A 17,207-nucleotide genomic window follows, 5' to 3' on the forward strand; every position below is an offset into this window, starting at 1 on the left:
TATATAGAGAGAGAGAGAGAGAGAGACGAGGGAGAGCGAAGCGCATTCACGAACGGGCGACCGCGTTACAACGTTAGATCCGAGCACCCACCTGTACGCCGCCGCGCCGAGTCTTTATCGAGCCATCAATTGTTTGCGGAATGAAAATATTGTCCCTGTAAACAAGTGGCTACATTGTGCCAAGCGTGCGCGGCGTTCTTCGTTACAACAAATCACTCCCCCTCCGCTCTTTCTCGCCGATCTGCCTTCCACCGCTCGTTAGACTCCCGCCACCGAGCCGCGGCACAAGTGCGCGATCGAGTGCCATTCGTTTCGATTAGTCCCAATCGGCGATTCTCCATCTACTATTAAATAACGATTATACATTTACTGTTTGACCTAGATTACGCCATATCGCGAACCCGATCGATTCTTTCCTCTCTAGGCGATTCAACGCCTCGATCGTCGAGTCGAATAAGTTTTTCCTCGCACCCTCCATACAATTATTATTTCTCGATCTTAAAACAACATTAGATAAACGTGCTTCCATCATTTCAACATTTTTTCAATGAAGAGAGTATTCATTTATCAATGGATGACACACTGGGACAAAGTACTGAATACATAATTACAAATAATAAAAATAACAGAAAACACTGACATAGTTTAGCTACTTAATAAATGCAAAGAAACAGGTGTTGCAATCGGTTACCGGCGTCCCATTTTCAAGAGGTCGTACCTCGCGCACAGCGCAAGGCTTTATTAAAATCCGCAATTTTAACAACTTATTTGCCCGCGATAAAAAAAGAGCTGGTATGACGCCCGAACGTTCATTACTTAAATAAAATACGCTCGTTAAACGCGGGGACGTTTCAACGTGAATTAATTTCGAACGCGGAATGAAAAAGTCGATGAGTTAAATTCGCGCGACTCAAAAATTATGAATTAAAACTGAATTGTCCGTTCGCCACTGATTCACCACGAGTTCATCTCCGTGATTTGTCCCGTCATTCTCTTTTCCATAAAACGTATGGACTAAATTATGTCCAAATGACGGATGACTAACATCGTTCGTTTTCGACGATTCCTCGTCGGAGTTCATCAACCAAGCGTTCGACTTGATTTGAACGACCGAAACTGTACGAGGGCCACGACTCGATAAAAGTGTTTTGTCATTTTTACGAGAAGGAGAGAGGAATGACACGAGAGTAGACAGCTGGAGAAACTCGACGCAGGTCCCGAAGAAGGGCTACCTGGGCCCCTGGACCACGTGGGTGGTCCGCTACCTTTTCTTACATTATTAACGCCGTTGATAGCTCGTTGGCACACGCCGGGGCGAACGATGAACGTTCGTTCCGAAAAGGGAAATAGATAGACGCTTTAGAAAATTCGTAGCATAAAGCTATTACTTCTGTACAGAAATGCTGCATTTAATTTATTATCTCGACTCACAGAATAAAAGATAAAAGGCATTTTATTTATTTATTCCATTCACATACTAGAACCCATTTTCATACAAATGATAGATACGTATTACAAGTACAGTACGTCTAAAAAAATTAATAAAAGGATAAAGCATTGAGATAAAAGACTCTCCTAAATAAAGGACGTACGTCGTATTATACAAACAACGCGATCTAATCTTTCTAACCACATCTTATACTCCTTTTTAATTTATTACGTATTTACGAAAACAAAAATATGGGAAGGATTTTTACTTTCGCTTAACGAAACGGGTGAAGGATTCTGAGTGAAGATCGCCGACTCCTCGAGAGACCCAGATTCCTTATTTTTCGGCTCGGCCTAGAAAAACATCTCGGCGAGAGGAAAGCGCGCACCGCCACTCTAAATACCTGTCACGCGATTTCAGGCCGAGTGGCCGAGAGGGGTTTGTTGTTCCAAGGCTCTACGAAACAACAAACTGGCGTAGCCGTCGAGAAGTCAAAGTTTCGCGGGGCCTGGAAAATCAGGTGCATCCACGGCCGGGTCACGTCCGAAAAACACCGACCGCCTTTTGTACGTACACGGGCCAGGGCGATGAAAAAATAACGAAGACGCGAATCATGGGCGCGCGTTAACGACGGGCATACGTAAGTACCTCGCGTGCCACGGCATAAATTCGGGTGAAACCGACTGAATATTTTATTATTGTATTTCAGGCAAAAAGGAGATACGCTGGGTGGATGCGTAAGTATTTATGAAGGAGGAACAGTTGAACGATGAGTAAACTCGAACCAACACGTTCCTCTAAATACAATAGACAAAGGCTTGCATTTGAACTAAGCTGACAGCAAACTGTGTTACAAGATTACCCCTTCAACGCATACACTCTTAAATTGTGAAACTCATATATGCATCTGTTAAATCGAATTAAAATCTAAATATTAATTTAAATAATGATTTTACAATCCTTCAGTTTAATTCCTTTAATATTAATTTTACAATCCTTCAGCTTTTAATTCCTGTTTATCGAACCTCATTCTAAAATCACTAGTCTTCTCGGAAGTAGAAAAATTGCAAATATTCTCGAGTCTTGAAACGGCTCTAAAGCAGCTGCTCTATCGAACGTCCTTAACATTATTTATCGGACTTACTTGGAGTTCCCTCAGAGTACAAAGACAAATCGTGGGAGGGTTCCGCGCGGTGTACAGTATCGAACACACCGTTTACCGGTTAAAAAGTTTGCGCAAACGATTCGCGGGGTCTGGCCTGGCAGACATCGTCGTCGAGCAATTGTGCTCTATTGATCCTGTCAGCGACTCGGTTATTACTCGCAAATATTTACCGATTTGCCGCGATGACAAACAAACGACGTGAGCTGCGATTCGACGAGGCAAGAAAATGCAACATTACATAAAAGAGATGTAACCTGAATAAATATTGAAAATGTATAAGTGCTTGTTAAATAAGAAAACTCCATTTTTGGGACAACGAATGGGCATATGAATTAGTATGAAAATCTGCAGCACTCATTATCGGTTCCCACAAAACGCGAGGCGAGAAGTATCGTGATCGAGCGTGAGCCTCGCCCCCGGCGCACGATCCCCGCAACGAAATTACACGGGGATGAAAACAGAGGGATGGACGTAAGTGGATGCAGGACGAAATTGAGTCACTTAAAAAACGATACACCGCGTGTGCTTTATCGTGCTCGAGGCGACGCAGACCGAGGTCCCCGAAGGAGTCACGTGCTGTGCGTGCCTCGTCAGGGTTTTCCCAGATTTGTAACCCCCGGAATGGACCGTCGGTCTATCCACGAGGATCCAGCCACCCCCTTCCCGATCGGCACAGCTAAAAATAATAGACTGGAATTCCGGCGTGATTAGGCGAGCTGCCGAGTTTCTCATCTCTTTTCATTATTAAACAATTTGGTTTCGTACGAAAAAGAAACGCAAGTTTTTCATCCTAATTTATACAGCACTATTCGTTTAATACTATTTGTGAGTGACAACTGTAATTTAGGTAATTGCATCCCGTAGAGACCGTTCAAGTGTTAATACATAGATGTGCATTTTTAAAACGGCAAACAGCGATGATGGTGCCTTGTAAACTTGCGGTTCAAGAGGGACTAGGGTTCTTCCGGATCAGGAAAATTGGTTTTGTCCCGATTATGACGGTGCTTAGTGCGCCTCATGCAAATGTTATGACAACGACTTACGAAGTCACGAACTGACAATAAGATTTAAGATCGTTCGAAAATCTGGGAACCACGGATCGGTCGTGTATTACGAATAGAATTTTTCTGAGTTTCTGCGACGTCTCGGATCGACGTGCATCGAGCTTAAGCAAGTGCCTCAGAAGAACCGTTCGTAATTATCTCAATCGACGAAATGACAAAAACGATTATACAAGACGTTATAACGAATTTGATTTTCAACTTAGGAGGCTAGACTCCAGGATAAAATAAAATGTCAATATGTAATTGAAAAACACAGAGACTTTACGAACAATGAACATATTTTCTCCAAAAAAGTTGACAATCTTAAATGACACGGCGATGACAAAAATAAATATTGACAAGATGCAACTGATACGTAACAGCGATACGAAACGACGTAATGACGCTGTTTTCTGTCATATCTCTAACATTTCTGTCATATCTCTAACAAAGCAGACGATTATTCTCGCGAAATCGCAACCCCGTGAGTCATCATGGAACAGAATTCACAAAAACACCATAGGAAAACATCGTAACACAAAACACGAGTCATTGATAAACTATGGAACGGTCCCTGAAGAATAGGGAAGAAGGCCGTAAATCGTGAGTGAGTCAAAAGCGTATCAAAGGTCTCGGCCGATATCGCAACCTTCCGAGGGTAACGAACGTTTTTACGTATTCTTCGCCGGACTGGGTGATCAATTAGTCACCAGGATACGGACAGAAATCCTGCTGTTTTCCTACTAGCACTATCTTATTTGACACCGAAGTTCTACGTCTCGTTAGTCACTAAATTGGGAGAACTGTCTAGTAAACTCGAGGCGCTCGAACTTCTGTGATCGCCTATCGCTATTATCACACGTTTCATTATACGCAGCTTTACGAAAAGCGCATCGGACGATTATCGTCGAAGCTACCGCCTTTGTAACGTGATTCCACGTTCCACCCACGTCCGGCGGCCACGCAATCGAGAGCAGAACGGAGTGGGATCGATATTTTCGCGGGGGCAGCGGCCCGTGGGAGTACAGTACCGCGGATAATTGAAAACCGTTGGAAAATCGTGCGAGTCATCGGGCTGACGGAACGTAGGCGTAGGTGCCCCGGCGTGCACAAGGGGCTGATATTATTAAAATTGACTGGCAGTCGAGAAATCGCCGGCAATCCGCGGCGTTTGATCGGGCAACACCTGCACCCTCCCTCGCCCATCGATCGCTACGCTTCTTTCGCGTTACACCCTTCGTTAATTATACACGATTAACGGAAGCATAGCTCGAACCCGAGAATCGACTGTTCTGTGTCGTCTACGATTACTCATACATCGTTTTCGTTAAAGTAATAAGTATCGGAAAATGGATAGAAGAGTAAATAAAAAGATTTTCTATACATAATTAACGTGAAACTTTGTTGCTGATAGAATCCGCGTCGAGGGACACGTGGAACTGTTTTTAAGAGAAGGGACGCGCGATGAACGTGTCTATTTTTCACCAATTAAATGGAAATGTGTTTTCGAGCAGCCGGTGGAAGTAGCTGCGACGAGCCAGGGGGACAAACGGAACGATGAAAATCAAACGTTTTTCGGGTCGGTCCGATGGCCTTGCTAAAAACTGTTACCTTTCGCGGGGAACGTTTGCACGGAAACGATGAAACGGAAATTTAACGAAAGATCGGTAGCCGAGAGGGGCTGAGGGTGCGCATACAACCACCCCGCTCGGTCTTGTTTGTACAATCGATTCCGGAGCGTGCTGCTTTTATACTTTATACGTACGCGCGCACCGCGCGATGATAGAGGATCCTCTTCTTCCTCGCTGGAAAATATCGAGGAAAATCTTCCCTCGTTCGTTGCAACAAAAACTTTATTATATTTGTCGCGATTTTAATTACCCTCTCGTTGTCCCTGCCAATTCTCGCCCGTTAACAGAATAACAGTGAATGAAGCCTAGTCAACGCTAATTATTGTTCCAACTATACAGAGAAAATCGAATCGAAGAAATCGCACATTCTAGCTGGTCACTCTACAGAGAGTGACTGGACACTTCAGTTATGATTTCTGATTAGCCGCGAAACAGTGAATCTAAATCGGAAACAGGGATAAAAAAATATAAGTTCATGTTCATCTATTAATTTTGACATTTCGCGTTTTGAATACACAACTTCCGGTTTAGGTATATTTTTATGTAGATGTTATCCCTGGAGAATCAGTTGGAGCGAAACGAACATGAAAATTCATAATATACAAGTCGATCGATTAAAGACACGGCACGGGGAAATAAAAGCTCAACGATGCGAAACTAACGAAGATGAAACGTTAAATATGTTCGGTATTAGCGATCAAATATTTATAAAGAAACGTTTACTGGGACGTACGTACATACGTATGTATAGAGCACAGGCTTTGGATCGATGTTTGTACTGGTATAGACCTGTTTTCTTAACGTGTTAGGAACATCATCATACTCCTTCCGCTCGCTTCGCAATTTTGCTTTAATTAAACTACTTCGACGCTCGTTCGAATCAATTACTAAATGAATCGAATATGTCAGCTATCTTTGAATATGTTCAATTAATCGAACTAATTGAATTATACTATGACCTGTTTATTTCGGCAGGTTTTTAAAGACTGTACAATAGGAGTCACATTTTTCACAGTTCAGGCGAAAGTAATAAATCTCTGCACCATTTTCTTAGGTAAGTCATCCGAAAACAAAAAGGTATGAATACACATAAATTACAACCACTTACAATTGTACGTCACGTCAACAATTAAACAACTTGTACAAATATGATCATCCGTTCCATCGTCTTCGAGATTGAAAGGAAAATGGCGGTAATAAAACTACAAATCCAGGACCCTTCTTCGGGTCTGTCCTTTTGTAATCGTTTCTAGCTCTGGCTTGGACCGTGCACAACGGCACGTTGGCGACGTATTATCGATCAAGACTGTACTCCGGGATTATTTGCTTCCGTGGGAGTGCCCTTGAGTAAAATTAGCCTACGATACCTATGGTAAACGTCGAAAACAACGCCCGCTGATCTCGAACATATGGACGGATAATCGCTGCAATAAGAGATACGTACCGACGGTTCCGCATAATAAAACATCGGTACCTGGCGCGTCAGGTAGCGACGAGTCCGTCGACGCTGCACCCCGAACGGAAATAGAAAATCCCGTCGTAAAACTATAATCGATTTACGACAGTGATGCTTTAGCACCCCGCCGACCCTTTGAGGGAAACAAAAACAACGAGAGCTGCAGATTTTTCTTTCAAGTTCTGCCACAGGCGATGATGCAACGCGGAGGCTGGCAATAAAAAGAGGAAAACTGTTTTTACGATTGTGTGGCCAGGCACAGGATTGCTAACACGAAGACCACTCTCGCGGATGACACCGATACATGTGAGAACTGCACTACGGATTTTTATCCATTTATAAGGCAAACAAGTACACCCAAAGTAAACTGTGTACAATACAAGAACACATTGGATAATAAAATATTAAAACTATTATACGTGATACGTCGTTTAATCTGTAATGAGGAGGAATCGAGCATTCCGCGTGATACGTTTCTCGATTTCTGGCTAAACCAGAAACAATGTTTTGGTATCATCGACGGTATCCATATACGTAGGTATCGAGCCTTTTACCGTTTCAGGCCGTAGAACGCTGTGCCAGCGAAGACAAACAGCCCTACGCAAGAATAACATTTTTCGCGTTCCGCTAATCACAACACTTGGAGCGACTGTACACAGGCGACGATAGGAAAACATAGTCAGAATTCGATGGAAAAATTCTCCACCCTATCGGTGGTCCCGTGCGAAACCGAGTCTGCTTCTCCCAAAACTCGATTCGTTTCATTAAACGTATTTTATTTACGTATCTAATAATTCCCATTTCGTTGAAATGTCTTTTATTAAATTGGCTGCACATGTCGTTTACATACCGTGTATAGTTCGCTTTATTAAAGTTTCAAGAATATAGGTGTACATACATATTTGTTAAAATAATTGTTCGAAAATATGTATCGATACTAATTACATCTCTGCGTACCAATAGTCTAAGCCCTAAGCTAATTGCCTTACATATGCGAATTCGTTAATTCGTAACACGGAGAAGTTTAAGCTACCTTATGGGCTATTGTTAACTTAGCTTATTAATTCGGGGGCATTCGGTAAAAAGGACACTTTTCGTGCGAAGTTATTTCCGTTAGATTGTTTCCATAGAAAAGATGCTTGATGACAACCTGAGCGTTCGGCGTGATCTTAATGGCACTTGGAGATTTGACGATCGAACGATTACACAATTGTACAAAAAAAATCGTTCCTTATGCCTGGATTTATTTTATGATTATTTCATTCATTATGAGTGATTAAACATCATTTTATTCATTAAATATCCATGATTAATGATTAATATTGAAAGAATGTTCTCCTGGCTACAAAAGCAAACTTTTCAATGAAATAAAAATTTTTTCGGATAAATATCGATAACCCTATCGTAACTGCATACCCTAATCTCAGGCACAAAATTCATGTTGAGTCGTATTATGGTTACACAATGCCCGAACCATAAAGCCACTCTGTTCCTCGGTCATACAACATTTCTATAAAAAAACAAAAACGATGAAATTGGCCAGGTACATAAGACGGATTAACGAGAAAAGGAAAAGACGAATGGACCATCGCAGATCAGAGGCTGCGAATTAGTATTTTCTTTATCACGAGATTATCCCTGTACCCTTACAGAACTCTAAAGTATAGTGTACACTTCTACTGGAGTTTATGACACAATAAAATATGAGAGAGTTGAAACAGCTCCAATTAATTTTCAATGTTAATCGTATGTACAATGTTATTTAATTATTATTGAAAGAGCAACAACCCTGTTCAAGAAATACCGTAACAGAAATCTATGCTACGTGAATTTCGATATTCCCAATTTTCTTACGTTTCACGTAAGGACTGTAAAGATATACGAAAACGATCATTTTACGAATCATCACCTAATTGTTCGATAAGTTCGATAAGTTCGATCTAAGTTGAATTTCATATTATCGAATTTTTCTCTACATGTATATCAAACTATTCTCGAATACTCTTCAAACTTCCTGCAATACCATCTATTGCTACGTATTACCTTAATTCTTTTTTAAATAAAACAATGTCAAATACAAAATATGGGAAACATGAAGAGTAGTCCGGAGGAAAAATCGTGAAATACGAACGTCTTCCTAGAATTAAGTATCTCACCGTTTCGTTTCTAATCACATACATCCAGTTTTTCAAAACCACTTCAAATGTTTCGAGTTTTTCCAATAAAGAATTTCGAGCATCCTCTGTCTTAAAGATCGGTCACCGGTCCTGACATTTTGATACCGTTCGAGAACCATTCGGGAACCCTGCGCGGTAGGATCCCCTCGTCATCGTTGACGTTACCGCCATCCTCTTCCTCACCCTGACGTACATCCCCCTGGCGTTCTTCCGTTTGGTCCTCGTCATCGGACGAAGAAGCGTTCCTTGCGCGTTTCGGATTTATCGATCCCGGGGAAGCGGTTCCCTGGCCGGCGGCACCGATCGTCTTATCGCGCGGAACGTCCAGCAGCTTGTCCAGTCTGACAAACGACGAGTCAATTCGCGTTAAATGCGTTCTCTCGCGCTTATACGCTCGCTCGACCCAAGCAAACCTCTGCAACGCTCTCTTTAGAAGCGGCAAAAGCAACAGGAGAGACTGCTGAAAGCCATGCTGCCAGCTAGAAGAACAGAAAAGAATACACACGACCAAAACCCCGTCGCTAGCGGTGCTCCCAATGCCGTTCTCGCAGGATATTGTTTCTGACGCATTCTGGGAGATGCACGAGGATGTGGGATGCGTTTCATGCGACAAACTGCACTTTCGAATAACGTTCCTTTTCTTAGATTTTACAAATCGTTCTTTAAACCTCGGTTGCCGATTCCAAGAAAATCAAATTTTCAAAAATTCTATAGATATTCAAGAATACTTTTCTAAACTCTTTGTGTTAAACGCTACGACTCGAATTTATCAATGAACATACAAGAAATTGTCTAAATCGCTAGCTAAGAGACGCGCACGTAACCCCTTAACGTATTAGCGAGTTCCTTTCGACCGCAACAGATTTTTTCATCGTCAATGGCGTTAAACACGTTTGCCGGCGACAAACAGGCCGGCAACCGTTTGCACAACGAATTAATTTGTTGTTTGCCATTGTTGACGGCAATTCTACACCGACTGTTTGCCGTCGGAATTGTAGAAAAAAGAAAATATTAATTTTGCGTGTACGCGCGCGTCCATGCAAACACGGCAACATTAAATTAAATATAATACGTTCGATCGCTTATTAAATCGCCCGTGCAACCATTTCGGTGTGCAGCGAAACAGAGACCGAGAGAGTATATTATACGAGACTTTTTAAGGATGTATTGGCTATACAGTCAATCCCAATAGTTTATGTACTTTAGAAAAACGCATTTGCTATAATTGAAAAGAAATCAGACGTTGGAAGAACAATGCTAATANCCGTTCGGGAGTTATGGGCAAAAAACGAAAATTTCGCGAAATCTGAAGGGGTACCCCTTGGAAAAATTTCGAAAAAATGAAAAATTTTTTTTTGCTCAAATATCGAAAAATGCTTTACAGAAAAGTTGTAGGTGATACTATTACCTATTTTTTTAATAGTTATGGGAGACTATAATAACAAATTCAACATGCTAGCATTGTTTAAGTATATAGCCTATACATCCTTAACAAATCCAGCGGGTTGAAAAATATATCGCAGCCTTAGTATTACTAGTCAGTCGATTTTAATTCATTACATTTCATGGCAAAAAGCACATTAATTTAAAAAATGTCACTTATAATAATAAAGCGAAAAAGTAATTAAGCATAAAAATCATCACCTACAAAAGTGTAGGTGCTTCAACAAAAATAAAGGAAATGTAAAATTTGAAACGGTCCGTATTATTAAATGATTTACACGTTTTGATTAAAACAGCTTTTTAAATAATGTACATCGAACGTGGAATAAAAACGTATGGGAATCGGACAACAAGCTACAAAAGCTGGAAAGCCATGCCGATGCGGACGTAATTTACACTATTAAATAAATGCATGTACACACGTTTATCGTACGATTAATTACGATACATTGATTATAATAACGCGAAACCGAGAGAAGCCGAAAATCGTCAAAAATATCGTAAGCTCTCCACGAATCTGTTAATCGTGAATCGTTAATAACGGGAATACATCAGTTTCTCTCGATTCCTCTGTGAAGAACTGTACAAGTGTCTGAAACGAGTAGAAGAAGAGTTCTTCGATATGTACAGATAAATAGGCGATTTCAGAGATTCGTAAAAACCAGAAACTCTTCTCGTACTGTAGAAATTTTCGAACGATCTTAGAACCAGGACAGCTCACCAGAATGCGATGATAAAATAATAAAATCCCGAAGATCGTTCGATCGACGATGAGGAAAGATGGAAACGAAAAAATATAGTACAGAGAGAAGAGGAGTGGATCAACGATAGACCTACGTGCTATTCGACATTGTACATAGTAGTAGCCTCTAGCAAGCCCTTGAAGCCCCCCTTGCTCAACGACGGTCGGTGGTTCGCGTTTGGGGCCCCGCGCGTACATAGCCTAAATGTAGGCGGTGGTGTAGGTCGCGCGTGAAGGTGCTGTCAGGACTCTGGAGGTCAGGATTCCCGTCGAGCAGAGATCTTTCGGCACGAAGGAGCCACCACCGACCACGGCCACTTCAGGAATCTCGGTGATGGTGGCTCGTCTCGTTTCGTCGTCGACTTCGTCAACGACGCGACTCCGATCTTCGTCCTCGCTCACCGTTCTCCGGACGTCCGTCTCGTTGTTCCTCTCCGTAGCCACCAGCTCCTCGCTGAACGCTGACCTCTTCGTCTGCAAATTTCCCTTCTTCTTTCTCGGTTTCTTCAAACCGACCCTCGGGCGATTAACACGCGACAAAGGCTTCTTCTCCGTAACGGGATTCGTGTTCGTTTCCACGTCCCCGGTTTCTCCGTCTCTCTTAATATCTCCGATATTAGTTTCCTCGCGTCGATCGAGACCTTCCGTTTCAGCTTCGGGGCCATTGATGGTAGAATCTTCTCGCCAGTCGGCGTCTCGAAAATCGAGGCTGTCGGTGGTTCTCTGTTCTTTGTCGAAGCCGCTGCGATCAGCGTTTTGACGAGCAGCCTCGTCCGTGGCTAAGTGGTGAGCTAGCTCCGCGTTCAGGGAATGTAACGAAGAGGAGAAACGTCGCTGGGACGATGAGGAGGACGCGGGGATCAGGCTCTGGGTATCGGAAAGAGCGGTACGCACGGGGGTGCTGGTTACGTAGGGTTGCGTAGCATCGAAATTAGCGACAGGCGTGACTGATCTTGCGTTTACGCACTTTCCGGCGTGGCCCTCGGCGAGGCACTTGGACGCCCGGGCCTCCTGCAGCTCCCGTCGCAGCGCCAACGTCTCTTCCTCGAACGCGGCGATCTCGCGGCCTTCGTTGCTACTTGCCAATCAACACACAAGTTCCACCAGTTTATTATATACAGCGTCGATGTTCGAACGATGCATTCCCGATTATTGTTTTTTTTTCTATCGTTTAAACGATTACAAGTGGATGAACGTCGGCATGCTGGTCCGTAGCGTGTAAAGTGTAGAAAGGATTTCGAGAGGGAGGCGAAGTATGAAGTGATTAATTGCCCAGTTGCGTCGAATCGGCGTTAAAAGATTTCGCAAGGCATTTGCTAAATTTCATCCCAATTGGTTTTACTAATTTATAATGCAGTTTTTTAAATCCATCGATAAATGGTATTAAAATAATAAATCCAATATCGTTCAAACCGAAAGCGAAATCGATTTTCTATCTAGGATCGTTAAAAGCAAGGATGAATCGTACGAAATGTAGAAGAACGAGAAACGAAGGAAAGAAGAACAGAAGAGTAGAGCAACGATGAAGAGAATATTATAATTATAATGCGTCTAATTAATGATACGATCAATTTCTTCGTGGAAGGAAGAGAATTCGTAAAACACTTCAGTACTTGGAACAACGAGTTGACGCTCGTGTCTAGAATAGGATTTGTTCTAATTGCCAAGGATTTATGGTTTTCGAGATGTCTATAAAAATATATTCCAATACGTTGCACTTTGCCTATACGAATTTGTCTGATCTGAACCTCAGAGATATTTCGATGGCCTGACTTAAAAGGACCACCGTGTATATTCTATCAACTGTTCGATTTATACAGCCAAGCGTCCACTACTTTTATCAGCTACTTAATTCCATTGATAAAAATTACTTCATACTAGTAAATTGTTCAACCCATGTATTAAGAAATAAATCAATATATGCTCCTATTTCTTCCTCCAGAAGATTCTTAAACTTTTCATGATACAAAACGTATTGTTATATGTACAATTTTGGCTATGAGTCGCTGTACATCAGTTTGCCTTCGTTCACACTTATTGTTAGATAGTGACTGCAACGACTTGGCGTCGTCGAATACGAAATGAAGTTAAATCGCGTCTGTGCTCGTAAATGTACGTATAGGCAAAACGCAACGGTGACGGTATCTCGCATACTTATCGCACGTGAAGCCAACCACACATCGTGAAACACGAATTGCACACGACGAATCGTATCAACGATATCGTACAGAATTTTACGTTATATACAGAATCGTGTAAACTGTATTCGTGCCTACTACGCGAGAAACCATGTGTAAACGTGGGAGATGTGTATATTACACGACGTGAAACGATGTAAGTGTATGAAGCGTAAATCGTAGGTAAGAAATGTTTAAACAGCCATGCAAAAGTTGTAAAACGAAATGAAATGAGTACTCACTTGGCGTTGAGCTTCAGCGTGGCCAATTCTTCTTCCAACTTGCCGATCCGCCTGTCGCTCTCCTCCTTCTCCCCCAGCAACTTCGTAATTTTATTCTGGAAAATAAATGAACAAACGAATGTAATTGAATTTGATAATTAAGAACGATGATTATCAACACGTTTCCTACGAGGTCTCCTCCTCTCGTGGAGAGAAAACGAGGATAAAGATAAAAGATAACGGAGACGGTTATAATGCCTCGCTCAGATAAGATGGCTCGGCTCGTTTCAAAAGGAATCAAACAATTTACATAGTAACTCGTTTTCGCGCGATAACGTTTTACTGACTCGCGCACCGCTCTATGCTCGCACGGTTCTCCGAGTGCGCAGTTAAGGAGAGAGAAAAAATACGTTCACAAACAGATCGTGAATTTTCTCCATTCGCTAAAAGTTCAGATGTTCTGAGAATCCTCTGTGGCGTACAAAAATCTTGAATTGAAAAACCGGAGTCTACCCCTTGTATAAAATGAAAAAATACTCGATTAACTACTACACTGATAAGTTTCTGTCGTTCGACCAAGCTCGAGGTTTCGATCGAGAATTCAATTTTCTCGTATGTGTACTAATAAGTATCGGAACGGCGAGACGCGCGAAGGACACGAGTGGCTCGTCGGTACGGGCGACGGAACGGGCACTCGGACCTCGCGTTTCGAGCGCGTTAAAAACGCGAGACGACGATGGCAGTCAGAAATTTACATGCTCGAAAGTGGAAGCGGGTCCCGTAGGTTCAATTACGGAGATTGGCGGAGAGGAGAGAGCGGCGATACGATGGCGCGGGCGGCCATCGCATCGGCTGATGAAGCTAATGGATGGTTGAAATTCGAGAAGGCTGAAGAGGAAAGAGGGAAAGGAAGGAGGAGGCCAAGGGAGAGGCCGTGACAGCCGCTAAGTGCCTCGTTCCTCGCCCTTCCTCGTCCCTCCGCTCAGTTCGCCCCAAGACACGAAGCCTCGGCGCAGAGCAAGCTGGCAACCGTTCCCTTTCTTTCTTCCTCGCACACTTTCCTCGATGCTCTCACCCCCTGCACGCTGGCACCCTCGTGTGAAACCTAATCATTTTTACCAAGCGTCACGGATATTTCGTATTACGTCTACATTAGGTTCTCCGGTATCGGTCCGGTTTTATCGAGGGCTTTGAACTGACTCCGAGCGGGGAGATCAATTAGAATTAGGGAACGAAGTCCATTTTCGGGTTTATCGTAACAGAATAGGAACAGCAACTCTGATATTGACGAATTATTCATTTGTTTTTCTTAGCAAACTAGGTCGAGTCGAATTAAACGTGTATCTGTGAGAGATTTCTTTATCTGACTATTAATCGAGAGATTCTGATACGAATTGAATTAAGCAAACGAGTCTTACGACTAATAAATATTTGTTCAACCCCTCCGAGAAATTCCTCGAGAACAAAGCAAAGGAAATTGTCAACACACACAATTTTCCCAAATTACTTCTTTATGAAACACGAATACATCTAAATATGTTCGAGCCGGTAGGTTTTATTTAAAGAGCAGAATGTATAAAAACTCGTATAAATGACGGAACGAGGAAAGCGAGTACGGAAGCGTGCGCAGGCGAAGTTTATCGATGGAAATTCGCGTGCAGACGATAATCGAGGGTGGGAAATTGTAAGGATAGGAAGAAAAAAGTAGGGAGAGCGAGGCGAGGAGAAAGCGAAGATCACCTGGCTGTCCTAATCAAACAGAACGTACGAATGCTACGCAAACAGTGTATGCCCATGACCACGTCGCGTCGTGGAAATGCCGAAAGCGTCGCGCCGTTCGGAACGGTCTATCTAAGGTCGAGGAAGAACAGTACGAGAGGGCATCTCTCTCTGACCGCTTTGTTTTCCATTCCCACGTTTCCTATTCGCTAAGCTTTTATTCCGTCTTTCCTACTCACTTTTTACGAAACGATTTACGAGCCAAAAGTTCCGGGACTCGTGTATATCGCGATACGTCGCGGAAGATCGCATCGCTTCGGAAATTTTTATGTAAAGAATCTCTTACGATAAAAGTTTCATGACACGCGACTATTATAATGAGACAATATTTTGAACGGTAGCGTGATTCACCGATAGAACTTTCAAAATAGGTTTAAGTAAAAGTAAATACGTACATGTAAGTCGCTTATTTCTAACGACTTCTGACTCAGTTGTTCCTCTATCATGGATTTCACTTTTGACACGAGCCCTTCCTCGCACGTCTTATTGGCTTGCCTGATCTCACGAATGAAATCTGGAAACATACAAACATTTCCAATTAGATACTTGTAATTGAAATTTGTCGGTAGAATAGAAGTCGAAACGATCATTATGTTGCTTACCTGACAACATTCCCGGTTGGTAATCCGAAGAACTGCCGTATTTACACTGTGACAGTTTCGTTTTCATACTGCCCAGTTCAGACTTCGTCTCATTTAATTCTTTGAACAACTGGCTATTACTCTTTTTCAGTTCTGTCATCTGTAACAGTAAGACCAACGATTAAGGTTGTGACAGAATAGTAAGGAGTGACAGAATTTTGTAATTTTTTTATAACTCCTAAGATATGACATTATTTAAGATTTTTATACTGAAGCAATCTTAATCACAAGGTATTCAACGCACCTGTTCGATGAGAGACAAGACTAGCTTGTTGCTACGTCCAATCGTGGTAATAGAGCTGCCAGAATCAGCGCTATCAGAATCTTCGCTCTGAGCATGAACCGGAGGATCCACCGGCCCAAGGCCAGGATCAGAATACCGCCTATGTTCACAATTCAGCTCGTCCCCATTTATCCCATCGTTTTTATTAGCAGTCGGAGGCAAACTAGCGTAATCGCCGTTCTGATAGTTAATAGGCACAGGAGATTCCATTCCATTCTCTTGTAAACTAGTATATCCATTCCCCATCGAGTTCGTACCCAGGTTCATGGGGTGATTTTGATTACAATGTCGCCTGGGTCTATTATGAACCGTCCTTATACCGGAAAATGGCATCGGTTGATATAATCTGTACATAGTTGGCAGTGAAACAGGTTCCATGGTATACGTAACAGGCATTTGACCATAGCCACACATGCTGGGGTCGGAAGAAGTAGCGAAAAGACGCTGCCTGTTGTTAGCAAAACTCTGTTGAACATTCGACTGCCACAAAAGATGTTGATACTCCATTCCAGGCACGGTGTCGTTATTTTGATTATTTTGCATACTATTCATCCAAGGTCCGAGCATACTGCTCCTCTTGCTGGAACGTTTTTTGCTCTTCTTAGAATGATTAGGAACATCTTCGTGATAACCTGTCCTCGATGTGTCATGCGTACTAGAAGATTATCAATGATCAAGTGAAACATCGTGAGTGAATTAAACGAGTTATGCAGAAATTCGCAGCTTACCTTTTGTCCATTTTTCTGAACGATCTGAACCGTGACTGAGGTTAGTCGTGGTCGTGGAATAACATCCGCCAAGTACGTGACATGGAGACCTGAAGAGGTATCGGGTCGTGGTGCGTGCGCTCGGTTACTGGCGTCTCACAATTCCACAAACTCGACGGATCGCGTTACAACACGAGCGTAGTAGTGGCGGTACATCAATACGGACGGTAGAACGTAAAACAACCCGAGGAGCGTACGAGCCGCGCTTGATTCATTCAGAATCTGTCCTCAGTCGTTATCATTATCGACTCAC

The 17,207-nt window shown here is 42.6% G+C and overlaps 2 protein-coding genes and 1 long non-coding RNA gene across 5 annotated transcripts in view; 1 reads left to right on the plus strand and 2 right to left on the minus strand.

The window, feature by feature from the left end:
* Positions 1 to 7,475, plus strand: part of LOC108625775 (uncharacterized) — an 11,419-nt gene extending 3,944 nt beyond the window's left edge. The window contains exons 2-3 of the long non-coding RNA XR_001916661.2: positions 1,850 to 2,069; positions 2,139 to 7,475. This is a non-coding gene — a long non-coding RNA (uncharacterized LOC108625775). The remainder of the gene's footprint in view (positions 1 to 1,849; positions 2,070 to 2,138) is intronic.
* A 90-nt stretch (positions 7,476 to 7,565) lies between these two features.
* On the minus strand, positions 7,566 to 11,269 carry LOC108625764 (uncharacterized). 2 transcript variants are annotated; one of them, XM_018026038.2, is made up of 2 exons: positions 11,182 to 11,269; positions 7,566 to 9,242 (listed from the first exon to the last, which is right to left on the minus strand). In XM_018026038.2, the coding sequence occupies exons 1-2, from the start codon at positions 11,193 to 11,195 to the stop codon at positions 8,972 to 8,974; spliced, it is 285 nt and encodes a 94-aa protein (XP_017881527.1). In that variant the 5' UTR covers positions 11,196 to 11,269; the 3' UTR covers positions 7,566 to 8,971. The 2 variants fall into 2 exon arrangements, with proteins under 2 accessions (XP_017881527.1, XP_017881517.1); XM_018026028.2 differs by having other exon boundaries at positions 7,566 to 9,380; positions 11,182 to 11,267.
* Positions 10,586 to 17,129, minus strand: LOC108625746 (uncharacterized). 2 transcript variants are annotated; one of them, XM_018026003.2, is made up of 6 exons: positions 16,916 to 17,129; positions 16,149 to 16,842; positions 15,866 to 16,004; positions 15,659 to 15,777; positions 13,506 to 13,600; positions 10,586 to 12,161 (listed from the first exon to the last, which is right to left on the minus strand). In XM_018026003.2, the coding sequence occupies exons 1-6, from the start codon at positions 16,924 to 16,926 to the stop codon at positions 11,288 to 11,290; spliced, it is 1,932 nt and encodes a 643-aa protein (XP_017881492.1). In that variant the 5' UTR covers positions 16,927 to 17,129; the 3' UTR covers positions 10,586 to 11,287. The 2 variants fall into 2 exon arrangements, with proteins under 2 accessions (XP_017881492.1, XP_017881482.1); XM_018025993.2 differs by having other exon boundaries at positions 10,586 to 12,164.
* Between the last annotated feature and the right edge of the window lie 78 nt (positions 17,130 to 17,207).

The sequence above is a fragment of the Ceratina calcarata genome, unplaced genomic scaffold, assembly GCF_001652005.2.
Source record: "Ceratina calcarata isolate Rehan_Ccalc_2016 unplaced genomic scaffold, ASM165200v1 scaffold12, whole genome shotgun sequence".
Lineage (NCBI taxonomy): Eukaryota > Metazoa > Arthropoda > Insecta > Hymenoptera > Apidae > Ceratina > Ceratina calcarata.